The following is a 27,800-nucleotide window of genomic DNA, read 5'->3' as shown; positions in this document are numbered from 1 at the left end:
GCCCGCTGTATAAGTAGTTGTCATAGCAACCTCCCCATCCTTCTGACAAGTGCTTTTTCTCTATCGCACACCCTCTCCCTCTGTCACAATATCTCTCGCCTTCCTTCCATCCCCACACCCTTGCTGTTGCAACGATTGAGAAAGAGACAGACAGAGAAGGGGGAATTTGAAAACCAGAGAACACCTAAGGCAGTCGGTATGCTCTCCTTCCCTGTATCACCCCCCATTCCTATCCCTCCCCCTCTCAGTCTCCTCCCACCCTTCCCTTGCCTCATCCTCCCCACCCCTGACAATGATTTACCAACTCCAGTGGTGCACCTCTTTCATCCATCCTGGCTTATCAAGGACTGCAGGACTGTATGCACATCAACTTACAGTTCTCAGTCTCCTACACACTCACTCTCTCCCTCTGTCCTCCTCCTCTCTTATGCTCTCCCTACGTCTATCCTTCCTCTAGCTCTCTCCTTTTCTCTCTCTCTCTCTTGTTGCTCCAAAAACTACTCTGCCCCCATTGCTATTCAATAAGTCTCATTTCACTGTCAATCCTCAGCAGTCTGCATTGTAATCACGGAGCATACAGTAATAAGTCTCTGGACTCTGCTGCAGAAAGTGTATACAGTATGCTGTGTGGACAGGAGATCCCTCAAACTTCTAGGGGAAATAAACATTATGTAACAAAAGAAGGCATTGTGCAGAGATTTGGGGCACATTTACAGGGAAGGAATTACAGTGCTATTGTTTGTCATGCGCACGCTATAATGGTCAGACTACAGCATGAGGAATTAAGATATGAAATATTACTGATATAAGTTGCTTTTGCGCAGTGACTCAAAGGCTTCACACGAGGCCAATGTGCTCATACTGAAAAGCTTATATTGATTAGAGAGGGTCCAAATGGACCCAGTAATCCTCAGTATGTATAACCAGGCAGCACACTGCCATTTCATTATTCCAGAGTTTAATTTCCAATGCATTTATTCCAAACAAGCATCTGTTTAGTAACTCAGAGTAAATTAAACATGATGGGGGGTGAATTTCAGGATAGCCGTGGTGTGTCACAATGAAGTTGCATACAGTACTCTGCTACAGTGAGCTGTAAATGCATCTTAATGCCAGCATGCTGCACAGTTTTCACAGTTAAGTTGCTGCTGTTTATTAGAGCCCTGAATTGTTTAGGTGATGGCAATTCCCTGTTAACACTATAGCGCTCCAATTTAGGATGCTGTTCATGCTCACTAGACTCCGTGTGTTGTGATGTAAGCTGGAAAAAAAACAACTCATAATTTCTTGTCTTATTTCGTATTCATCTATACAGTAGACACCATTTACCACAGGTGAGTAACGGGAGCAGAGAGATGACTCAGCCGTTTTTTGAAGGCTGTGAAAGAGAAAGGAGCCTTCCAAAACAGCATTTGCTGCTAATCATGTTTTAACCTCTCAGCTTTGCAGAGTGCTTCAGGGTTGCGTGTGACTGACAGTTCAATTCACTGAGCTGAAAACATGATTCAATCAGAAACATTCTTTTCATGACTTACTTTTAATTATGTTAATGACAGTTGACTTTTGCTTAATGCTCCAGTTCAAAGTAGCTTCCTTGTCAAATGACTAATCCGTCTTTTATTAACATTATGTATATATTATATACATTACTAAGCTATAATTAAGGACTACACATGCAGCTGCAGATCTTTGTTAGTGGGTCAGTTCCCCTTCATATGGCACATGCCACTTGGCAGAGAGATAATATGCTGCATGAAGTGAATGTACTGCATCAGTGAGGTATAGACGTGAGTGTACAGAGAAATACTGATTTGAGATTGAATTGCAGATCGAGGATGAATGCTCTTGAGTGATTGTAAAGAGCTTGGAGAAGTCCACGTGTCTGCAGAAACTAGCTGAAGTTGATGTCCTTGGAACAAATTGGCCAGAACTCCAATAGAGATAAGTCAGGATAAAGATCAGGATTTCAGAATCTGTGTAAACACGCTAGCTGATGAGGGAACCACAGCGAGAGACAACAAATGTCTTTTTTCTTTACAGACAAATATCATATATACCCAGCTTTGCATTTCAGTAGAATAACAAACAGATGAAGCAGGATTATTGGTGGCGTGTTGTGGCTTGTAATGCAGCTGTGGCCACTAGTCCAGCGATAGCAGTAGCTACAGCACAAGCTAGCAGCAGCTCCGTGTCTACACAGCCTACATAGCGAGGTGTCAAACAGCCTGTGTAGACAGCTGGATTGATTGAAATAGGAGTGTCACTGCTCGGACAGACGATTGAAAGCGCTGCCTAAAATACTCCATTTGGGGGCACAATCCTGGCAGGAAAAGCAGCGATGTCTCAAGTATAAAACAACCACTTTTCCTGCCACTATCCCTGCTGGAAAAACAGCGACCAGCTTCTACAAAACACCCACATTCAGTGGCGAAACAGCTGCCGGAGACGCAGTAATGACTTGCTAAATCACAACTGGTTTTGTTGTGTGTCTGTGGAACAGTGGTCTGCAGCTTGGCAGGCGTCTCGCCTCGGTGACACGCCATCCACCATCCCCTCCACCTCCCAATGACAAAGTCAGCTCATATACTTGATGTGATGGGTATGAAACGTGAAAATGTAACATATCTGTGGTTTGCAGAAGTGTACCTTACCAGCATTTTCCTCTGCCGACTGCACTTAGCTGATAGTTTTGTATGCATGTATTATACTCTGAAAAACACAAACCAGACAGCACTATTCTAAAGAAAAGCTGCCCTTAAGAAAAGTTGATGTATTGTAGTTACGTGATCGTTAACAGTGGCATGTGAAAACTATGTGTGTGTCCACGTTGGGGGATCTGTCATCTGTGATCCTAAGTGTCAGGGTGTGAGAGGGTATCCTCGTTTGTGCATGTAATTTTTCCTCCCCTCTCCTTTGCTTCTTTTTCCCCTCCCCCTTCAGATATGTGTAAATGACTGTAGGTGTTTTGCACTCTCTGTGTGTCTGTTTGCACACTGCCTGTGCAGCAGTGTTGTAGATAAATGAGATAATGTTTCTATTGGCGACGAACACAACACCTGAATTCCCAAGGTAGCATTTTAGTTCAGAGCAGCCACAGCAGAATCCTAGACGGTGGAACAGATCTTCTAGATGATCTGTTTTCATGTGTTGTTAGCTTGTTTTCAAAGCACAGTCACTCTGCGGAACATACACTCCATCTCTCTCTCAGCCACAGATGAGGAACTCCCACTAAATGCTACTGTTGAAAATACAAAATTCATATAAAGTCACATCTCTCTTACAGTCAACTCCTGCATGTATGTTCAGGTAAGGTGCTCTTTCAGATACGAAAAGCCAGCAGACTGAACATGACTCCAGTGTGTAAGGCTTTTGTGTAGCTCACTGTGAACTAATATTACACAGGGATGTGATGTATAGTAGCCAATAATCCCATTATACTTGGAGTCTTATAAATATTATTCCTTTCAACTGGAGTTGACGTGCCAGTTAGCAGTCTTTCAGCTGAAGGATGGATGTGATGTTGTATTTTAAGACATGCCACATGTGAGCTGTTCACAGTATGATCGTCGTAGTGCAGCTCATATGAAATTGATAGGGTCATGCATTAATTCAAAACTTGTCAGATCCCCATCATCTACTTGAAGAAGGGAGTTGCAGCCAAAGAATGGCCAGGAGGAACGCAGAGGGTGGCTGCAGTTCACTTCTGTGTGCTGTGTGTGGCTCTCCAGCCGTATACAGGAACGTAGATGAGATGTGGTCTGGCGGCGTTCATGGAAATTTGTGCAGTCCAGCCCCTCCCCCCTTTCTCGACTCATCTCCCCCATCCAACCTCAGAATTTATATTCTCCCTCCAGCAAAAGGAAGGACCATCTTGGCCTTTCATTTTCCAGTTCAGGGCTTTCCTTTTTTTTGCAGATAAATGCTCTCCAATCCACCCTGACAGATGTCACATTGCATCACTTCCGTTTTGATACATAGCCTCTGATCCTGCCACTTGCAATAAGGAGCCAGCACCAGGGACGCCCCTCCCTAGACAACGCTCTGACACGGGTGATTATTTTAAAGGTGCATCATTGGTGCTGCCGAGTGCTGAAACCCTGGCTGGGCGCCGTGTCCACATGCACTCGCTGCCGTGCCCGCTGCAGGAATGTGGGTATCGGCTTGTGTCTGGGTCAGGGAACGACAACAACACGACACACTCAGTAGTCGTCACAGGTCACCCTGACACTGTGCAATACCTCTGGCAGCGATTTATGCCGCTCTCAACCTCTTCTCAGCAGCGGCCTGCTAGTCCTGTCTCTCACTCAGTCTCTCCACTGTGACTTCGCGGGTCAGAGTTGGAGAAACAATCTGTATAAAGGGAAGGTTTTAGTGCCTCTGCTGCCAGCAGAGACTCGCTGCACTGTAGCATTAATCATACAAGGCCAGAGTACATCAGTAAACACAGTGTGTCAGGTCAAGGTAAAGATCAGATCCCACAGCATTTAACAGGACTCAATAGCATACAGGCTATCTATTGAAAAGTCAGCGTTATTCATGGCATGTCTCAGAGCCTTCGTTGCTCGCAGGAGAGACACGCCATTGTTCACTGAAGAGCATACTGAAATATTTCTCTGGCTACACAAAAAACACTGGATCAGCAGCAATTAGTAGAGTAAGAGAGAGATAAAGAGAGGATGGGAGGGAGGGAGGCAGTTGAAAAAGAATGAGGTTGAAAAATGTAGAATCAGCGAGAGAAAAAGAAAAAGCAGAAAAGAGAGAGGGGAGAAAGAGACCAAGGCGGAGAGTGGGTAAAAGAGGGAGAGAGCGCGAGTTTCCAGCCAGTACAGTGTGGTGTGTAGGAGGTTGGAGCTGCCTGGAGCCCCTGGTGCTTTTAAAGGACCAAAGACTTTCTCATTGTCTTGGGTCTCTGTGCCTGTGTGTGCGTGCCTGTGTGTGTATGTGTGGTGTGTGTGTGTGTGTGAGAAACCTCTTCATTAGTCTTCCCATTGCTCTTCCCCCCAGCCCCTGACCACTCACTTACCCCCAGCAGCTACAGTATATGTGCCCATATGGGACTAAACCCAGTTATACAAGAGATTAAAATTATCAGTCTTGGAAAGGAGATAATACAATGTGACTCAGGCCCAGCTGGCGCTAAACAAACCAAGGCTGTGTGAACGTATATCTGTGTTTGCTTCTGCGGAAAAAGAGACTTCTTCTTCTTCTTGAATTACACCCTGATTTTACTAACAATGATGAGGTTTCACTACTGTACGTTCTCAAATTGGTTCAGTAATTGAGGTAAAAGTTATAATTTAACCCTTTGTCTCGTTGTTTGTTCCAGAAGACAGGAAGTTGTTTGTCGGGATGCTGAACAAACAACAGACGGAGGAGGATGTTTACCGCCTCTTCGAACCCTACGGAGTCATCGAGGAGTGCACGGTCTTAAGAGGTCCTGACGGAAACAGCAAAGGTGGGAGCCATGATATAGTTGTCAGCATTATTTAGGTCACAAACAGAGATGTGACAGTGTGTGTGAGTGTCTACGTCAGCTGGGGTATATAAAATATATGTGACATACGCACCAGATGTGGGTCAAATAGCGCACAATTACAAACATTTTCACGCCGCACTGCTTGATGTGCTACTTGGCTGCAGGCAGTGACAAAAAAGTTAAGCTCAGTGAGTCAAATACTGTTTGATTGATGTCTGATTTCCATTATTAGGAGCTATGAGAAAAGTTAAGTGGATAATTGGTTAGTTTTTATTCTCCCCTTTTGTTCACTTTGTAGAGAATTTATTGTCATTTTTTGTAGCAGTACACCCTCAAAGATTTAAGTATTTTAAAATATTGTCATATTTAAAAAAGGAATAATAATATAATTTTTTCTTTGTTTGAAAACAGGAGTTTTGGGTAGCTAAAGGGATAATCTGTGATAAAATCCAGCAGCCGGATACAAGACCAGGACTCTCCCATTATATGATAGCCACCAGCGAAACAAGACACCCCATGTTATGAGTAATTGTAATCCCATTAAATGCAGCAATGATTCAAAAAATGCTCGTAATTTGAAAATGCTGACTTTGCCATCACAATCTCTTCCTCAGCATGTATCTTGTTTCTGAAAGAGGATCCTTACAAAGCAATCATTTCTTTACTGTCACCCTTTTTTTTGCGGTGTTAGTATGAAGCCTTTTGTAACTGTAACCCGAATACTGTAGTGTTGATATCTTGCAGGCCTTTTTTTAAGACAGCCAAAAACTTTTGGAGACGTCAATTCCCTCTGACATGCAGCAAAGAGCAAAGGGACTAGTGGTTTTTCATGTCCCTAAAGCCTATTCCCCAGCCAGCGCTTATGGAAATTGTTGTGGAATTATATCTAAGGGGGTTTGAAGCCAGAGCATTCTGACTCTGCAGTGGTTTGCAGGAGAAGGGAAAGATGGATGTCAAAACGATTCAAGTGACCCCACTGTGAGGATGGGGGCAGCCGAGGGAAGTCGCCAGTGGTGGGAAGTTACTAAATACATTTACTTGAATACATTATTCAAGTATTTCCATTTTATGCTGCTTTTTACTTCCACTCCACTACAGTTGAGAGGCAAATAATGTAGTATTTACTCCACCACATTAATATGACACCTTAAATTACTTTGCAGATTTACATTATTTATACAAAATAAAATCAACAAATAAATCATGATGCTTTATTGTAGAATAAGCCACCCAGCAGAAATTAAAGTAGGGATGCACCAATATGAGACTGATATCAGCCCAATACTGATTTAGATAGCTGGATTGGGTATCTATCACAGCAGCCGATCTATTAAATTCAATTCTATATTAATGTCTAATTACATGTGAGTTTTACAGGGCTCAACATTAACACTTGTCCAGGGAAGGTAAACTCTGTGTTTGGGAGAGTGTAACACCTCTTGCAGTTGTGCGATCCAGCAAGCTATCTGAAAATTAACTGCGTACTGAATCCTTGAAGCAGAGCTTTTCCTAGCTGATCTTCATGTGCTAGCCTGTCTCACCACCAAGTGTTAAACAAGACCAGTAGTTAACAAGACTAGGTCAAAACCTAGTACATGGATGAGCCGTGAATGTAATGCCAAAGAGCTTTATTTTGGATTGAGGACTTTTAATTTGAAACAGGAAGTGGCTGTCAGTTACCCAGTCAAGGACTTCACTTTGCCTTATTGTAGCTTTACAGAGCTGGCATGAGCCGGCCTTGTTGCTGCCAACATGTCAATACATGTTAAAATAAAGAACAGTACACTGAGGTCTTTTAATCTCAGTACACAGCAGGAGAGACCTTCTTTCTGTGGAGCTGTTGCCACTGATCAGCTCCTTTTTGCTCCATTCAGCGCAACCCTCCTCTCCCATCTTCAGCTCCGATTGTAGATGTACGTCCCCGTAAGACTGGTGGAAGCTGAGCAGTTATTGGCCAATATCAGAGTCAAGTTTCACCGATGACAATAGTTTGTAAAATTCTCTATCAGTGCAGATTACTATGGAGAATTTTGTGATTGCAGTGGCACCTGTTCCAACATTTGTGTCATACAGACATGGCTTTTCCTCTAACAAACTGATGAGGTGATCCTCTCTTCCGTCCAAAACTGCCGTTTCACCTGTGGCTAGCTGGCTTATTGATTCCACGGTGCTTTTACAGTAGTTACAGAAAGTGAGCCGAAAAAAGTTATCGCTCATCAGGTGATAGCAACGTGCTTTCCTACGCTGTAACAAGAGTGTGTGGATGAAGCATGAAGTCGTTGCATACGTTGCTAATTCCACTATGCTGTCATGCTACACTGAGTACAGAAAATGAGAAATACAGTAAAACAGAACTGTTAGCATCCACAGCTCTGTCAGCCTGTCAGTGCCTATTTATTTCAAAAGAACAACAGCCAATGGGGAACATCCCACACTAACGTCATGAGTCACTCCAACCAATGGTGTAACTTCATCACATGTTCACTCGCTCATGGAAAGACTTTTTTTCGCATTTATAGGGCTGACCTCGTCTCTGCGGTCCAGCCAAAAAACCAACACTTTAAAAGTTTATTCCAAGGTTGACAATGTGGTACAAGACATAATGTTTCTAATGTTTAATATCTCTGAAATTCTGTACGCCAAAGACTTTTCTTTTCCCAGAAGCTAACCTTCAAGCTGCCCTAATGAGGGCTCTGCTGTGTCTTTTTGGAGACATTTTTGAAATCCATAATGATAAATACAACACTGAATGTCGTCTTGATTATTTATCCATTTTACCGTGTTGTAAACAGTGGTTGTTAGCCGTCCATGATGCCTTTATGAGTCTGTCAGAAGCTGTGTTTCTGACCGTGTGGCAACTTTGACCTCAAACACACTGCACAATAGAATAATAAGCCACTGTCTTGTTTTCAGCTAAAAATGTTCCTTCAACCACCAAAACTGGCCAAGTGCCAAGAAAAACAAGCCAAAAAAAATTAAACAGGGCGAGGAGAAAAGAAAAAGCTTAATGTCATGCCTGGCGTACCATGTCATGCGTCGCCATAATGCCAGTAGACTGCATTTTGTTCTTATTTTATGCAGTTTTATTGCTTTATACTGGAATTTTAATTCCTGTTTATGTTTTGACCAATTTGTTGCTGCATTTAAAGGGTTTACAGTCAAATTGCAATTCCTGTTACTTTTGAAAAATGTTTACCCAAGGCGCTGGTCCAACTCATTATTTTTATAATTACAACTCCAGTAAAATTGTGTGTTTTTGTTACATTTCATCTTATAAAGTTGAAATGTTTTAAGTTAAGCCAGATATTTCGTTGCACATAGAAGAATGAATCCAGTCACTTCCACACAGTGAGGCATACAGATTATTAACACTGGTATCAGATTGGTAGTCGGTATCAACCGATACCCAAAACCCAGGTATTGGTATCAGGACTAAAAAAGTCAAATCAGTGCATCCCTATATTTAGTAGTTAAAATCACATTAAAGTGATGCATTCTGCATTATAAGTACTTCTTTTGTATTTTGATGCTGATACTTGCATACTTTTACTCAAGTAATATTAAGAATTCAGGATTTTTATTTTTTATTTATATAACAGAGTATTTCTACGCTGTGGTGCTTTTATTCAAACTTCCACCTTTGGATGTGGCTCTACAATATATTTGTCATCTTTTTGTGTTCAAACACTCAAAATGTCAGACTCCAAACATAGTCATCTTTGTCTGCTGATGGATGTCTCTAATAGTTTGTGATATTTGCTTATTATTTTCTGATGAAAGCCTAAACAAATAAAACTTGCCAAACCCCAAATCTGTTTTTGCTCATCATCCTGTTTGTGCACCATTATGTGCAACAATATGATTACTATAAGTTTAAATATTACAGCTACACTCTCCTGTTTGGTTTATTCTAAAAGAGCAGAAGCACTGCATACTGCAGTATGCACAGTATGTTAAGGGTTAAATGCATAATTATATTGGCATATAGTTTGTACTACTGTAGCAAAGTCCTTGTACAGGTCATGCCGAGCTCAAGCTCTTTTCTATCCATATCTCAACAGGGGGTAGTGGTTTGACAGCTGAATGGGCATCTTGATTGGCTGGTGTCCACAGGGGTAAGCCCATTAAGAGGGGAAGAATGGCAGGGCGGCTGGGTCAAGCAGTAGAGATGATAAGAAGAATAAAGTATGAAAGATTAAATAAGAATAGAAAGGAAAGTTAAAATGAAATGAAATTAGGTGAAATACGGTGTAATTATAAGAGGGGACGGCAGCTCAATAGTTAGTGCTGCTGCCTCACTGCAACAGACCCTGGTTCAGCGTTCACATGTTTCACAAGTTAATGTGTTGTGGTTTCCTTAACAGCAGATGCCAGAGCAGTGAACCGGACACTGTATAATCTGTGCACATGTATCATTGAGAGTGTGTGTTCTTTTGTTAGCTTTGTAGTAGACTGATCATGTGCACCACTGGTCTCTGCCTTCCACCCTATGCATCCAAAAGAAAACATAGATAAAGACAGTAAATGCATTAAGTATAATTCATATTTTAACACAACAAGCATCACTATCGTTACTTATTATGTTGTTAATAAAATTATGATTTGCAAGTGGATCTCTATTTTAGCATGTTTACTTAGGCATGGGTACATATGGACACTGTACTGCAGTAGTTTTGAAAATTGATTGCAGTATGTTCGTGAGTTTGTTTTAAGTAGCGTTAATATTTGTTCAAGTACTAAGAGTTTGGAGTCTTTTTAAAGGATACAAAGTGTTAGGGATGGGTATCGTTAGTATTTTATTGATGCCAATATCAGTACAGACACTACTAATCAGTACAATAGTCGTCGAGACTCTTGCTTGTACCTCTCTTAATAATTTGGTTCAAAAAATGAAGAAATTACATGAAAAGTTGTGAAAATATTCCAGAGTTATTACAACAGGGTTAAGTGCTGTGTCATTTCCCTACTGTTGAAAATATTAACAGCCATAAGCAATACAAAATTAGTTATTCCTGGTTGTCAGGACAGCTCACGCTGGGTACCTTTGTAAATAGCCACTCCAAGCACCAGAGTTAACTCTAGAATTTACCATTTGTAAATTTGGGGCACTGTTGGTATATACTGTGTAGTTATTCAGAGCACCTCACACTCAGAGCGGCAGAGCGTACTCTGTGCACTCTGTCTGAGGAGACGGGGCCTCAGAGCGCCATCCATATGTGAAACTGCTTTAGTCTGTGTTTTTATTGGTTTTAATCACCTGGTCCGTTTGTTTTGGAGAAGAAGAGATCTTTGCGGATAATTTGGCTCCTGATAAAAACCTCCTGAACAATGAACACTAAGGAAAATCTGACCTGGAGAAGTTTCAGCTGGTGGCAATCTGTGATCCTCACTGTTAGATTCCATTAAATCCCCCTAAAACTTACACACTGGACCTTTAAAATAGAAGTGCCTAAAACTGAAGCTATTATCAATATTATCAAAATCACAATATGGTCAAGTGGAATATCCAAGTTGCAGGAGCTGCTATTTTTTATGATGAAGGTAAAATGTGTCATAATATAATATTATAAATGAAGCATTGTGTTACTGAAGAGATGTGCCATCCTGCAAATCATATTCCAGCCAAAAGGGAACATGCTTGCCAGCAAACATTTCATCATCATCATCATCGTCATCATATTTATATTGTTTTCAGTTAAAAAGATGCAATAATTACCATTACCATTAAACTATTGACTGATATCACAATCGCAATATCTATCAGTATAATCACATTTTTGTTGTGATATAATCACATTGTTTTTACAACGATAAGGAGTGTCACCTTGACTCAAAGAGGTGGAGACAGTCACATTTTTAGTTTGACAAATCCCATCAGCATTAATAGGTGTTTCATGAGGTTGCTGGTGTTGCCCCCTTAACATGCAATTTTCAGTTGAGTTAAGTGAGCTCATGCTTTTGAACGTTTTGCCTGGTCAGCCGTGACTGTACGGCACAGAATGTAAACATGCAGTTACACAACGTCAAACGTAATCGCCTGGCGCTGGCAGCTTCATTATCATTAGGACAGTTAGCAATTTGGAAATGCCAGCCTTATTAAAATTCATTAATGATACATGAATACCAACAGGAGCGCAGTTTGTCCAAGAGCTTATCAGTACTTCAGTACTGACCAGTCAGGAAGTGGTACCAATTTAGTACTGGTTCTTGATACCCATCCCTACAAAGTGGATGGCTTTGAGTCAAGTTATCCAGTTCCAAAAATCGGGCCATACTCCAGTTTAAAAGTTGAATAATTAATGTACAACAGATCACATTACAAACCCACAAAAGCTATCTTCAACTTGTTTTCACTTTATCTACTCCTCACAACATTCCTCAAGGACATTAGAGCGAGTGTTGGTCCTGTGGTTCCTGGACAGACATCGTCATATTCACAAATATTGATCAGAACATCCTGTTGTGGGAACAAAAAACTGTGCTGAGTTCTCAGATGGAGCGGTTTTCTATTTAAAAAAACATTATGAGTTTAGCCGGTTTAGCTCGTATTTAATATGCACAGACAGACATGTGGTGCTAAATAGCATGCTTTTCTGCTTCATCAGTGCAATCTTTAGCCTGCAGCTTCTGCCTGCTTGTCTGCCTGCCTAATGCCCAGAGTGGGGCAGCCTGCTGTGCAATGAGAGCCTCTCGCTGCACAGTGATTTCTGTGGTGTCAAATACAATTCAACATCCTTTATTAATATACCGTAGGCTTTTAAACTCACTCGATTGAATACATTTACCGTATATATACTCTGTGTGTGTGTGTCTGTGTGTCTGTGTGTGTACCTGCATGTGTGTGGTGTGCATCTGTTCTCTCTTCCAGGTTGCGCCTTTGTCAAGTTCTCCACACACACTGAGGCTCAGTCTGCAATCAGTGCCCTCCACGGTAGCCAGACCATGCCAGTGAGTACAGCTCTCTCCCTCACACATGAGAAACATACACACACCATCACGCAACATCCATCGCATGCACAACATGTACACACAGACCACCAATCACAATAGCAATGTGCAGTCCACCTCTCTTCATTAAGAGCTGTAAACCCTCAGTTTTGAACTCACCCCCAACTCTAAAGTTTTAATCAATTTATAGAAAGTGCAACCATCCTCATAAATACCCCATCTTTAAAAACAGATACAGCCAGAAATAGCCTTCTGTCTCTTTAATTAACATGGTACTTTAAAAAAAAAATCCAAATCTAATTTCCAGATAAAACTGTTTAGAATGATAATTGAATTTCGGGTGAGTCATCAATCAGTAGTTCTGCTCGCATAATCAGTGAATATAACTCCAGTGTGAGATTACATTTGCTCGTTATGTAAGCACACCATGTCCTCTGAATTCTCTCTGTATTGGATTTACTATGAGCGCAGAAGCTGTACTGCTCATTTGTATGTGTCTCATGTTTAGGCATGGTCCCTGTATACCTGATGGTGTCAAAATAAAAGCTACTTACTCTGCACTCCAAACCTGAATAGAGTTATTCTCCGTGACATCCGGCAAGCGGACAGAGAGTCACGTCCCATATTATACACTGGCTTGAAGTATACTCTGCTTTTATCCTCATTTTTGTTTCGGGAACTCTCGCCTCAGAGAAGCGGGGACCCTGAACTCTCTCCCACCCTATCTCACAGATGTTGTGTTTCACTGTATGATTTCATTATTAATGGTTGCCAATGTGTGGCTCAAGAGAGGAAAGCAGAGAGAAGGACCAGAAGCCAGCTGTGCCATTTTGGCGCAACCTCTGAGTCAATCTAAGTGCAAATGACTGCAGGTCATGAGGAAAGACTCTGGATGTCCATTCTCCATAGATACCCTCCTTCTCTGTTGCTCCATCCCCCTATCTCTACTAGCTCTCTGCCCTCACTCGTCTCTCTTTGGCAGCCTCTCGGGATATTAGGCAATAGACTTGTTTACTCCACCTTTCACCACATTGGCTGCTGAATTATTCATCTAACTATAAGCAGGGGGCAGAAGGGAGGGAGGAAGAGTTAGAGGGAGAGTGAGAGACGGAGAGAGGGGCAGAGGGAGAATGAGTGAATGGACAGGATTTATACCTCCTGCTCTGGTAAATTGATTATAGAAATCTGATCAGCATCTCATATCCTGTGGCTGCTGGAGGAGAGGGCACAGTGTGCCTGCCTCGCTGAGATTAGCGGACCACCGGTGGGCCATTACGCCTCAGTAGGACGTTGCTATTCAGAGCAAAGTGTCCATCAATGTAGCAAAGATCCTGGAAAAACCTCTGACCATACATCCTGTATCCATTTGGGTCCATGTTGATTGCAGTTGAGACACAGTTGCAGAAAGAAGTCACGTACAAGTGAAATTGAAGGAATGAATAAATAAATGATCATTTCATTTACACCTCTGGATACATTAAAAATGGATACATGAATAAAACAACACATAAAAAGACTACTGACAGGTTCAGACTCAACCTATACTGTAAAGAGCATTGATTGCCTGACAACTGTTATAAGCAACCATCTCATTACAACCGATTCTGCTTATTGGATTTATTCTTCATCAGTTCTCCTATTGCAGCAGTTCCCAACTGGTCCGTACACGGGGTCCAGAGTTCTTCTTAGTCATTAGTTCGAGGTCCACACAGTTTAATACATTTGGCGTCATACTGTTAGTTTGCAGTCTCTGTCAAGTAGCCGTCCGTTAGTCACTCAGTCTACAGCAGGACAGGGCACTTCAAAATAAAAGCTCTTTGCCAGAAATTTGCTGTATGTTGGAGCCACAATAACATTAGATGTATGTGTTTTGATTTATGTTTAATTAACAGTGACTAGATGTAAATGCAGTTTTGTTGTGTGTACATGGGGCAGCGCACTAGAGTCTAGGGGCAGGTGATGAGCAGTAAAGGGGTAAGCAAACAGTTTTTTGATTTAAATGTAGAGTCTTTAAATAAAAAACATTACATTTAAGGCTCTGAGAGGTGAGCGGGTGAACTGGAAGCAGGATGAAAAGCATGAAGTATTACGTATGGACAATGCTGTCGCCCTTCTGTGTTATGGTGAGCATGTACATATTGTATTGAGAATAAATGGTCAAATCCAAAGAGATAAAGCGCACTGAACATTGGTTTATTGTTAGCCCAGAACACGTGTCCGGAACAAGTTCACCCAATCACCTTAAATGATCCTTAAATGTAACGTTTTTTTATTGAAAGACTCTTCACTGTACGTAAAAATAAAATGTGTTCTTTACAAACTTGACATGTTTGCGACTTACTTGTGGTCCATTCAGAATGGACCCAGAACCCACTTTTGGACCACAACCCACCAGTTGGGAACCACTGCCCTATTGGTTTGTGATAAATTTTCTGTGTGGGAAACAGTAGGCCGACCTAGGTTCAGCATCAGTGCAACTGTTTTATTATCTGGGAGTCTGAACACAGTGTGAGACAGAGTAGAAAACAGGCATGCATGTGACACAGCATGGTGCTCATGTCATTATAACATAGGATATTTACCCTCAGTAACAGACGTGCCGCTCGTTTGGGAAGCAGTCGCACTCGTGTGTAGAGTGTCAAATACATGGCATTCCTAGAATTTAAACCTATGTTGCATAGAGAGATGTTTCAGCATACTGCTGGTGTTTCCACCCTGACTTGAAATGATCATTTTACTGACATTACAAGCACCACTGTTCTCATCTTCCCTCATGAAATGAAGCCACATTTGGACCGTTTCTTCCTCTCTGCCATGTCTCCCTCTTGTTGCCAAGTTTCCTGCAGCATAGACGCCAGTTTGATGTTATTGTTTTGCAATGCGCAACTGTCACAAAAACATGCCGGCATCAATAAAAGGAACTGATAAGCTCAGAGGCATATCATTCTGATCTCTGTGAGTATGTGTGTATTTACTGCCACACCAAGGCTGTGGCTGTGGAGCAGACTCAGAGAGATGACCATGAATAAAGCCCAGCCAATAGCATCGCTTCGCTAGTAGAGGTGTTGAAGTGCACTGAATATTAACGCTACAACTAAGTACGGCAGTTTGACAGATCTACTGCCAATCCCCCAAAGCACGAACACTGGCTTCTTAGAGTTTATGAGTGCGCACACACACTCACATGCATGTGTGTGCATACATAAACATGTACAAACAGAAGCACTTTGTGGTGAGCACATTTGCATGAGCACACACACACATACACACGCACACACACACACACACACACACACACACACACACACACACACACACTCTCACACACGCACACACTCTTTCTATATTGCTCCTCTCTCTGTTTCTCTGTCACATGCTCGTACAGCCACAGGCTAGGGTCAAAGGCTCCCTGACTGATCTTATTTTCCAGCTCGGAGGACTTGAGCTGAATACATTTGTGTTATTCATGTAGAGGGGGAGTGGGCATTTTGTATGTATTGTATGTGTGAGTCGGGATGGAAAGAGAAAATCCACATGAAGTGTGTACACATATGTGGAGAGTATTATGCGTGTAAATAAATGACGGTCAGTGAATGCAAAAATATACTTTACGTATGCACACATCTGTGGGAGCACATATACTTCCGTGTACTCTTCCAAATGAAAAATTATCTGTCAATATCTAACTACGACTTAGTGTCACTCTATGACAGATGATAGCAAGATAGTGTAAGTGTATGAATTATAGAAGTGCATCTGCAGATCACATATAAGACCTTGGCTGGATCTCCATCACACTCTAACCCGTCATATTTCAAACCTGCATACCTCCACTTCTCATACACACCAGCACCGTCCCTCAGCCTTGTTCAGATTCCACACACACGCACACACAAACGCTGCCACAGTTCAGGATATGAGTGGCTCAATTAAACATTTAAACGCTAGAGCTGTAAAGCAAATTGCCGGGATTCAGCAGGGCTGTGTAGGAAGTAAGTCCCGGGACAGAATTACACCGAGACGAGGGGGGGTGCGGGTCAGGTCCGTAGAGCCGTGCTGATTTTTTCACTCCGTGTCCGCGTCAGCTCAGCCTGGGTTTGAGGCAATTTCAGCTGACACAGGGCCTGACACAGAAACACTGGAGCAGGATGATGGAAGGATAAGAGCAGAACAAAGGAAAGCAAATGAGGTAAAGTTTGCATAGAAGAGGGAGCTGAATGACTGAGAGTGAAGAGCAAAGACAGTAAAAGAAAAAGCATCCAAATGTGATCTTCTCTATTAGTTCAGACGGAGAATGCACACATGCAAGTGCCAGGATTTAATACTTAACATGACACATTGTTTTAATGCACAGATCAATATATCACTGTCTCAAATATTGATAAAATGAAAGATGGAAAGACAGAAAAGCAGCAGATACTACGGCATATAAATGCTGGTTTAAGTCAGAAAACAGTAATGGTCTCATTGTGTATTCAATGAGATGCAGAGTTTTAATGTCAGTGTTTCACAGGGATGATAGATCTTTGCGCTGCTACTCATTAAACAGCGTTCTGCCTTTATATTTTTAAGTTAATGTTTATTGTTTAAGATCTGTCATCTCCCCCACAAGTATTTCTACGCAGCCAATTTACATTCTAATAACCTAATAGATTACAGTCATCCATTATTTTACTAGCCAAGCTCAAAGAGGATGTGTATTTATGATTCTGTGGGTGGTAATGCCTTATCAGTACAATAAGCGTGGAATGGTATCGTGCAAAGGGCATAAATTATAAGATATATAGTGCAGTTCTTAACTGTATATGGAGCATCACTAAAGCACCCAGGGGGGGAACAATGGATAACTCATAATTCTGAATGTGACGGAGGGAAATTTGTTATCAACCCAATTGCCAGGAAAAATGTACGTTTCTGCAAAACCAAGGATACATTACATTTGTAGGTTATTATGTGGCATATGTTCCTGCTTAAGGTTTCTTTGTTTTTAAACAACACTGTGGTTAATGTGTTTGAAGGTTTAGGCACAAAAAACAAGATTGTGTGTTGGCTTAAGCCCAGTTCAGACCAAAGATATTGCGGCAAGATTAAACCGTTTTAGAACGTTGCAGAGAAAAGTTGCAGCAGTGTGAACCAGCCAGTCTGAGATCGACTCAAGCCGGCTGATGGTGTCACCTGCAACTCAGTTGGTCAAATCACCTGTGGCTGGTTTTATAACATAAAGCACATCACCTGTTTTAACAGCCAGGCAGCTTGTGGTGAAGTCCACCGGTCAAGTCAAAATGACCACAGACAACGTGTTCGCTTGCTGGTACTCCGTCCCTGCCGAGCCCTGTTTTTTTCTGTTTCGTTTTTATCCTCAGGTTGTGTCGATGTGGGATGGTGGGTTGCTGCTGCTGCTGGCTGTATGTGCTTATGACCCCCCCACACACACATTCTCATTGACTGATTATTCGGCACTGGTAATGTATATTATTGTTGTGCATTTATTATGATTATAGTCCATCTGATACTCATTTTTTTTAAATATTTTTTTGCTGTTTTATCACCACTACAAATGCATCTGTAGCCAGTATCTCACTATCACTATCCTCATTCATATTTCAAGAAGCTACAAATTATAGTCAGCCACAAAATAAGCCTGAAAAGCTGAAAATCAGAATGGAAATACAGAGAATTGTTGCATAGAGATGATACACCATCTCGTCTAATTGCATTGGTGTGAACTGGCAGGTTTTTAGAATGTGCAGAACGCCATATTGCAAATGGCTGCCTGTTTCAACTTGTCTCGTCGCTAATCTTTGGTCTGAACTGCTTTTCGTGGTTTTATCCCAGTAGGCAATGCAAGAATGTCTCGATAAAAAACAACCACATTTGGTGGCTAAAAATCTCTGGAAAATCAACCACAAAGGGTTTAAGAATACCCATGTTTGATGGCTAAAAAACTGCTAGAAAAACAGAGACAGGTGGCTAAAAAACACCATGTTCGGTGGCTAAAAAGCAGCTCAGAGCACAGTGATGACTCGCCAAAAGACAGCCTGTTTTGTTGTTTGTTGGTCTAGAGCATTGGTCTGCAGCTTGGCAGGCATCTTGGTTAGGTGTCACGCCATCCACCATCCTGTCCCCCTCCCGATGACAAAGTCAGCTCATATACTATGTCATCTAGAAATGTAGATATATGATATGTATGAAACATACAAATGTAATGTATTTGTGGTTTGCAATGCCAACATTTTCCTCTGGCAACTAGGATGTTATTAAATATAAAGATATGTGAAACCCACACTATTGTCAAAACAAACATGTCAAATGGCGTCCAGATGAGCGTCACATGCTTTGCCCTCATGTTCCTGAGGGAGCCACTCTGGTTAAATGAATTTTTAATAATAAGTCATAACTCCTTGAATATGAAATTGTATTTTAATCTATGGAAAGCAGTGTGGCTGGAATATGATGCCATATGTTGTGGAGAAACAGGCAGCTTTAGTGGCAGTATATTCTAATTAAAAGAGGCTGTTTTCATTTTGCAGGCGTTGATGACAAAGTGTCTTTTGTGAGGATGTTGAAATCATGTTTATCTTATTTTTTATTTTTGTGCTAGCACTTGAACAGACTGAATCTTAGTTAGACTAACCCATGCAGACTTGGACAACTTTAACGCTGTCAACATGTGAAACCAACACAGCTAATGTATATACCAATACAGGACACAGGATCCGTCTTCCTTCTAATGCGAGCTGGCTTATGTTTAAAGTTAAAGAAGTATTGGATGTATAGCTGGGCGTGCAGCTTATACGGACACCAAGCCTTCTTGGCAATGAGAAGGAACTGTAAAGAAGCAGACTCCCTTTGGTTCTGGATCTCTGTAGTGCCTTTTTTTATCCTCCCTGTTTAACTCCCCTTCCTTCGTGGCTCTCTAGGCAGCTGGGAGCCGCCTGGCAGGGGGATTCTGCTCACACTTGGCAGCTTAAAAATTTAATGAGACTTTTACTTCACACTTCATCCTGCTCTCTTTATAGCGATGGAGATTCTACTCACTGATATCCTGACAGGCCTAACTGGGAAAACCTGGGAGATAAACAAATTTGGCATTGGATGCTTAGCCGATAAGCCATACGATTCAGGTGTCCTAAGGAGAACCAGTGGGAGGGCAAAGTCAGTGTATAGACCTCCTTGGAAAAAAGCTTTGCAGAGAGTGGGACATACATGCATGAGTATGAAAGAGAAAGGCACAAGGCTCTTAAACAAACACATGTCAGTTTACAATAAACCATGTACCTATCATTTAAGCAGGCACACTCCAGTTTAATTGCAGTTAGAAAAGAAGTGTTCTAACTTAATACTCTCAGATTGTAAAACTCAGCCTTCCCCAAAAGTTAGAGAAGCAGAGCAGGAACACGCAGCTCTCATTACTGAAGAGGGTAGGCCTTTAATAGCTTTTTTTTCCCCCACCGTTTAAACATTCAATATGTACTAGCTCATCTCTTCTGTATTCTGGTCCTGCACTGCCCTGTCCTGGACTCTCCCAAAGTTATACCTCATAATAAAGTTAATGATGCAGATAGTAAAAAGCTGGACAGACACAACAGACAAACCCTGAACCCGTAACTGTGCCAGAGTTAACCTTGAAATGACTGAGCGTTGTCTTAAAGGGACAGTTCACCCCAAAGTCAAAAATAGATATTTGTCCTCTTATCTGCAGCGCTGTTTATCAGTCTAGATCGTTTTGGTGTGAGTTGCTGAATGGTGGAGATATCAGCTGTAGAGATGTCTGCCTTCTCTAGAATATAATGGAACTAGATGGCACTCGTCTTGTGGTGCTGAAAGCATGTAAAAAAATAAAATATATAAACATTTGAAAAACTCAATAGCATTGTCTCTTTCCAGAAATCAGTGGTGCAAGGAGAGCTAGCAGTAGGTTGGTTGGTGTAGTTTGGTGGAAAGAAAATCGTTTCTACATGAAACTGCTCACAACAAGGTCTATGGATTATCTTTAGTAGCTTGGTCATGATTTCTTGAAAGAGACATTGCTGTTGGGTCCACCAGCCAGCACCACAAGCTATCTAGTTCCATTATATCACAGAGAAGGCAGACATCTCTATAGCCAATATCTCCAATGCCCGGCATCTCCATAGACTTTAGAAAATAATGGACATAGCTACCGTCAGTTCACCAGTTGGTTTGTGGACTCCTGTTTTGAAGCCTTGACTTCGACATTTTGGCCGTTGCCATCTTAGTTTTTTTTTGGAGCCAGAAGTGACCTTGTTTGGACGGAGCGAGGGGTAGATCTGACTGAGAAGCTGAGGTGAGGCCTCGCAGACAACCTGCTACTAAGGTTTGACTTTAGGCCTTAATAAAATGTAAACGGGTGAAATAAAAATAAAAATTCACCCCCTGTAAAGTTGTCATGAGGGGGCCATTAGCTATGAAGACCAAAACCGTTTTTGTACTAGGCTGTAACAGGGCTCCCACGGATCCTTCAAAAGTATTAAAAGGCAGTGAATTTATTAATCTATAAACAAGACCTTATTTAGTATTAATGTCTTAAATCAATCTTTCACAAGTCTCAAAAATGCTGAGACATGGGATTTAAATTGTTTTTTGTTTTATAATTGCATTTAGGGCTGAAACTGAAAATGGTTAATGCAAATTATCTGCATCAAAGCTTCACTGTACTGTGTTTGACGTGGATGATTATTGCTGTGGCACAGTGTGCTAACACTCTGGACAGGTGACTAAAAGAAGATAGCTAAAACATTCTTGCTCAGTATAGAAGACGTGATTTGATAGTGCAAATTGCAAAATGACAGAGACAAAAAAGGGAGAGGCAAAGAGAAGAGATGGACCAGAGAAAATGACAAAAGTCTGAGATAATTTCAAGCTGTAACAAAACAAAAACTCTGTATAGAGTGTCTATTGTAAAACTGAACTAGCGTACCACAATAGCACGACATCAATACTTCAGCATCTCAACTGAACACATCCAGTCCATGGTGCAGACCCGACACAAGGTAACATTAACGTTAGTATTAACATAAGCCTTCCTCCAGGCTGCCAGCGCCTTGAGCTCCTTGTTCATCCGCTGGCAAAAGCACCAGGTGACGGGAAACCCGGGGACCCCCACTGGTGAATGAGCGAGAAGCTCTGGGGCAGCACGGAGGAAAGCCAAACACTGTTTATGTGCACACACTGCCCACACTTGTGACACAAAGCCGTTTGAAAATCAGTTAGGTTTCCGTCTTAAGACTGTAAATCAATATGGTTGCTGGTTATGTATTTTTTTTACTGTGCCTTTTTTCTTGAGCAAAACTGACCTAAGTAAGGAACATTACTACAGAAAATAAGATGCTGCAGTCAATTTGTGAAAGCCTGAGCTCCTTTCATGGTATTATTATTATGATCTCTCTCTCTCTCTCTCTCTCTCTCTCTCTCTCTCTCTCTCTCTCTCTCTCTCTCTCTCTCAAACACACACACACACACACACACACACGCACACACACAGTGATGTATAAAGTATCCCAAAAAGCTTGTAGCAAACTTGTAGGCAGTTTAAGCAATAAAAATGTGTGAATTCTTTTGGGGGTTTTTTAAGGACAGCAATACGTTGTTTAGAGACCTGACTTATTTTCTTTTTTTATGTTTACCGTTACTCTGTAATATGAAGAAGTGTTCGTTATCTAATCACTCGATTAATTGATGGATTAATCAATCAAAATAATTGGTAACATGTTATTTTAAATATATATATTTTTGAATATTCTCTCACGTAAATGTTACACAGATCAGAATAGGGGAATCGGCAACACTCATATTTCGTTTTTGGCTGGGATGCTCAGAGCAGTCTCTGTGAGCTAGTTGTCACTGTTCCCTGACCAACACTAGGAACTGCAAATTCAATGAATTTAAGATTTTGCAACATGGCTGAAACCGAACAAAAATTTCATTCTGTGTGGCATTAAAAATTAAAAAGTCTTAAATTTTACTTACTTAAAGCCGTAGGAACCCTGTGTAAACGTGTCTATTTCTGCTGTTAAGTTGGGTATTTTAACATTGGGGTCTATGGGGAGCCAGCCTCAAGTGGCCGTTCAAAGAACTGCAGTTTTTGGCACTTTCACCTTGGCTGTATTTTTCTGCCCCAGAGGTAACCGCTTGGGCAACTCACACCAAAACAATCTAGATGATAAATAGCACTACATATGTATTTTTGGATTGAACTTTCCCTTTAATATATGAGATGTTGCTTTAAGAGATTGAGAAACAGAAAATCTCTTACAGATTATGTTGTTCTGTCTCTTGTTTCTACCCTGTTTATTGTAGAATCATACACAGCAAAAACAATTAGTCACTCAGCTGACCGGAGTACAGATGTCAGCCGGCTTGACAGTCTGACAGTTAGTCTGTCAACCAGTTAGCCAACCATCTAGCCAACTAGCCTACCAGTTAGTCAATCACTCAACTAACTAGACAATCAGCCATTTAGTCAGGCAGCCAACTAACCAACTGGCCTCTCACCTACAATCCTTCAAACCTGTGATTTAACCAGCGAGCAAGCCAGGAGGAGAGGGCCAGGGGGAATATTGAGAAAAGTAGGAAAAAAAGAGAAAGGGAGGGGATAAAATCTATATGCTACAGTCGAAAGGTCCAGTGCCTGTCTTTGAGCATCTCTGTAGATGTCTTTATTAGCAGAACTCCTGAGACCTCGGCCACAGGAATATGCAAACAAGGGAAAATAACAACTTAATAATGAAATATGTAATTGTAACATGGCTAGCATAACAGCCATTTGTAACTGCTCACCCACAGTCCAACAGTCAGTGCTAGCAAACCAAGAAAACACCCCCTTGGCCCTTTAAAAGCCCCAACCCCCAACCTTCAATCCAGGCACTTCACCAGTCACCACTGTTATTGACAATCTTGCATCAATTTCAGGGGGCCTCTTATCGTGACTGACACACAACCTTTCTACACTGTCAGATCAGAGTAATATTTCGGCCTTTTATGTGGATCGATTGGCCAGTTTGGGGGCGCAGAGGGGAGGAGAGGCGGAGCACACAAAAGGTCAACTGTAGTGCTAAATCATTTGAAGATTCTTAATGAAGGGTGTGTGGCAGACACACCTGCTGTTTCATTATTGGGCTGCAGAAAGAGGTAATAGTGTTGATAAGGGGATGGATAGCCGCAGCCACAGAAAGTAACAGGGAGGCTAAAGGGAGGGTGGAATGAGAGAAATCGTCCTAAAAAGCAACATTTTCTTGAAGAACACTCTCACCAAGGTCAATAGCAACCACTGCCAATTGTAGCTCTTATTTCAAATCATTGTACATTGCAGATCTTTTAACCTTATCTGCGGGAGGGAACACCAAGGTTACATATATGTACTGTACCAGAGGAGGAAAGCCGGGGGAAAATATAAAGTATTTATGTCATGCACGGCGAGGCTGCTCTGCCCCGAGTGACTTTGTACATGTTAAACACTGATTGAAAGAACGGAAGGTTTCTGTCTGCACATCTGCCTACAGAGCTGTTCACTCAAATAGAATATTTTTATTCCTCACATATCTCTGTTAGGTTCATGTTTATGTATGCAAGCCACAAAATACGGAGGCACGATTCTCTGCAATAATACAAATGTGTAATGATGTTGCATGTAGAATGCCAAAAAAAACTCTGACATGCAATTAGAGGATCTCACTGGATATTGATGTTAACACCGGTTGTTGTTGCTAATGAACACAGCATACTAAGAAATCAGAAATAATAACCAATAGCATTCTTCATGCTCTTGTATCGGACTTTTTAAGCCTTTTGTTAGTGGCTGCCTCTAAATACATGGTAAATCCTAACAGACACATATGCAAATGATTCCTGAAGTGGCTCAAAGCCTTTTGGGGATTGAGGATGAGATGCTGTAAGACTGTGATCCTGCTGTTGACTGACTGCGCGAGTGTTGGCGTTAAAGGTGCTCGAAGTAAATCAGGGTTAAGTGTCCGCACTGTTTTCTCCTCTGATTTTCTGTTCTCTCTCTACCCCCTCAGGGTGCTTCCTCCAGCTTGGTGGTCAAGTTTGCCGACACAGACAAGGAGCGCACCATCAGACGTATGCAGCAGATGGTTGGGCAGTTTGGCATCTTCAACCCAGCCATCGCCCTTCCCTTCAGCACCTACAGCTCTTACGCACATGCGGTGAGTTGGATAAGACATATGTAGCACACACAGGAGAACTCAAATGGAAACATATTAAATTCCAACATGGTTTACCGGCTGATTACATATACTACGCAGCAGACACACATGGGAATGAAACTGCAACACAGTTGATTGGAATGGTTTCTTACATTTTTACTCACTGAATCTGAAACTGTCCAGATGTTGGGATGCTGCTAACTCACCTTGTTCTATAAAGTTCTGTAAGTTTAAGTTTGATCGAACAATTATTTTTTAATTATGGATTAAATGACGGAGTGTATGTGAAAGGTGTCGCTCCTAAGGGTCAAATCCCACAGAGAATTATCAGTAGACTTTGCAGGTCCCCTCAGCTCTACGGAGCGTTCATCGTCTTTCAGCTAAGTATTTTGGTTTTATGGCTTTCACTGTTTTGGTTCACTCTCAGTGCTTTCAGCGTTGATTACAGTTGTAGTCGGCAGTCCTTTTTGTCAGTAATACCTCTAAAAACATATTGTACACTGCCTATCCAATACCAAATTGCAGACACACAATGTTCACAGCTAGCTGGTGAACACAGTGGAGCATTTAGCACCTAAAGAGATAGATAACACAGTTGGTGGAGATCAAACACAAGCAAATATTGGGCTTCGTGCGTAGCCAAAAACTCTCTAAATGACTCCGTATGCTGCTATATATCCAGGAGATACATGTGCTAACTAGTTTGCCATATTGACTAAAACGCCCAGACACACTAAACCGACATCAAAGAACTAGTGCCAATGAAGGCCAACTGTTACATCACCTCACATCACCTGTATCTTGACAAAAAAAAATTCCACTTGAACACATCGCAAAGACTACAGCCATACTAGCATTTACGTCCTGCATCTGCATGAGAAGAAATAACTCTATAGCAGCAGACAGCTGTTTTCTGCATTTGTCATTCACAAAGGGAAAGCAGAAGGCCAATAGGATGATTTCAAGACGCAAGTTAGCCTGTTAGCACATTAACATCACAAATCAGTGTTGAAAAAACAATGGATATTTACCGTGAACAGTACCGAAGGCAATTACGAAACATTTCTGCTTAAGAGATCAGTGGCAAAAAAAATAATGTTACTTAAAATGACAAATTTGTTCGGATCTCTCTCCCTCTTGACTTTAGTCGTTTGTTTGCTTTCCTTACTTTTGTTTCTGGTCTTGTGCAGATCTGAAATGCCAATCAGAGTAATTTCTCTCAACGACGTGCTCCGCCATCTCCGACACCAATTCAACAATCATTAAGCAGACAGGGGCTGACTAGTGCCAGTGTTGCTGGACACAATGCCAAAGTCAGGGCGACAGACGCTCAATGGCGGCTTTACACTGACCAACGGCTCAGTGTGTCAGGGCCCTAATGCTATGTCAGTGTTTACACCTTGTTTCTGCTGCGCCCAAGTGCCTAGCAGGTTGTTATTGCAGATTTAAATACATGCATCTTTAAACTTTAATTCCACCAGCCTTACCAACATAAAGAGTCTTAGAAGCTACATTTGATGTAGCCAATATGTTTAAAGCCATTATGTGTAGAAAAGCCCTTTTATATTGATCCAGCCTTGGGAAAGTGAGATAAATGGACTGAAAGCAACACATTGGCTTTGCTAACCTTCTCAATGGTCTTCTTTTTCTACAAAATGTAGTTACAAAACTCATAAAATCTGAGTTACTTGAAAGATAACATAAAAATTTGACTCATAGTGGCTTTTACCAAATATATTGAATTTATCGTGACTGCAGCAGTTGATGCTGACCCGTGTTTGCTAATTAGTACCAAGCATATCATTTTTATTTGACCTGTAATCCCCTTTGGCTCGCTCAGTGTATTGCTGAGGTAGGGAGTGGTAAAACACATCACACATGGGACGTACAATTTAACTCTTACATTTGACCTTTAGTTTGCCTTTTATTTGGTCCAAACACACATCAGGTATTTTCACCCAGGATACCCGGAGCTGAATTTCAGCACACAGAGATACTTTGCGTTTGTGCTCTTCTCTGTGTTTTGATCCCTGCTTGCTAGAAGTTGTCGCAGGTGAAAATTAGCTTGCCAAACTATCATCACTTCCATCAGCACCACTTCTTCGTCCTTAAGCAGAGCTGCTATGCCATTACTTTCAGGCTTTCACTACCCACAGCACGTAGGCACACACACATTTAGTTAGCTCGTACCCTCCAACCCCCTTCATCAGCTTCCCTCTGCCCTCCCACCCCCGCCCACCGTACCCCCCCTCAGGGCATGGCACCATACACACACAGCAGACCCCTGGCTCTTTGATGAGTTCAGACAGCCTATGCAGCCCCTCTCACCATGCGCCCCCTCTACCCTCTATCACACTGCTTCTCTACCCTTCCCCTCTCCCTCCCCCTGTCCCTCCCTCTGGGCCCATGAGATGCTTCAGGGGCCACAGTTGACTCAGAATATTCCATCGGCAACTTATCTGCACACAAACTTTCTTCTTTCCTGCTGAGGCAGAGCACACACACGTACGCTTTCACGTGCACACGCATGCACACACGCACAGCCTACTTGAAGCAGGCTAAAATGAATTTAAGAAAAGCTTTCCATCCAGCGCTGAGATAAAAACCTGGGCCTCTGTCACAACACACTGCATAAATACACATAAACATCAGCAGAGTATTTATTTACAGAGAAGGAGGAACACAAATTCAGTTTTTCCTGTACTTATTTGGATGTTAGAGTTCTATATTTCTTGCTGTTTCTAAATGCCAGGATTAATTGTTGACGTTAGCCAGGTCTTGGGGGCTTATCCATTTCCCTCATTTTCACATCACAGCCATGGGACCCAGTGTGAAATGTGCAAATTGACCATCCCAGAGTAATTGCGAGGCCATCTCTTGTGCTCTCCCCAGTAAAACTCCCACCTTCATTACCATTCATGAAATGCAGCCCTTTCCCAGGAAATGTGGAGAAATGCAAATGTTTAAGGGGTGGTGGAGGCAGTGGTGGTCTGCGGGGAGACCATTGTGCCCTGCTCAGGTTGGCCATGACTCTTATTTACTGTGGCAGAGACCCGTGTCGACTCATACAGACGCACACAAGAGTGTACACACTCACACGCACTGCGCAGCAAATGTTCTTTCTTTCGCTCTCCTCTCTCCCTCTCTCTTCTTCATACACATATATAATATGACAAAGAGCAGGATGATGCTAG

The 27,800-nt window shown here is 41.8% G+C and overlaps 1 protein-coding gene across 10 annotated transcripts in view; it reads left to right on the top strand.

Annotated features, from left to right (window-relative positions):
* Positions 1–27,800, top strand: part of celf5a (cugbp, Elav-like family member 5a) — a 227,463-nt gene that overhangs the window by 171,663 nt on the left and 28,000 nt on the right. For 7 of the 10 annotated variants that reach the window (XM_050055312.1, XM_050055316.1, XM_050055314.1 and 4 more), the window contains exons 4-6: positions 5,327–5,455; positions 12,345–12,424; positions 24,460–24,606. In XM_050055312.1, coding sequence (XP_049911269.1) covers positions 5,327–5,455; positions 12,345–12,424; positions 24,460–24,606 — 356 coding nt within the window. The remainder of the gene's footprint in view (positions 1–5,326; positions 5,456–12,344; positions 12,425–24,459; positions 24,607–27,800) is intronic. The other 3 variants (XM_050055317.1, XM_050055315.1, XM_050055308.1) reach the window with 1 other exon arrangement.

The sequence above is a fragment of the Epinephelus moara genome, chromosome 10, assembly GCF_006386435.1.
Source record: "Epinephelus moara isolate mb chromosome 10, YSFRI_EMoa_1.0, whole genome shotgun sequence".
NCBI lineage: Eukaryota > Metazoa > Chordata > Actinopteri > Perciformes > Serranidae > Epinephelus > Epinephelus moara.
Note: the sequence above shows the minus strand (reverse complement) of the source record. Positions and strands in the feature narration are given on the sequence as shown.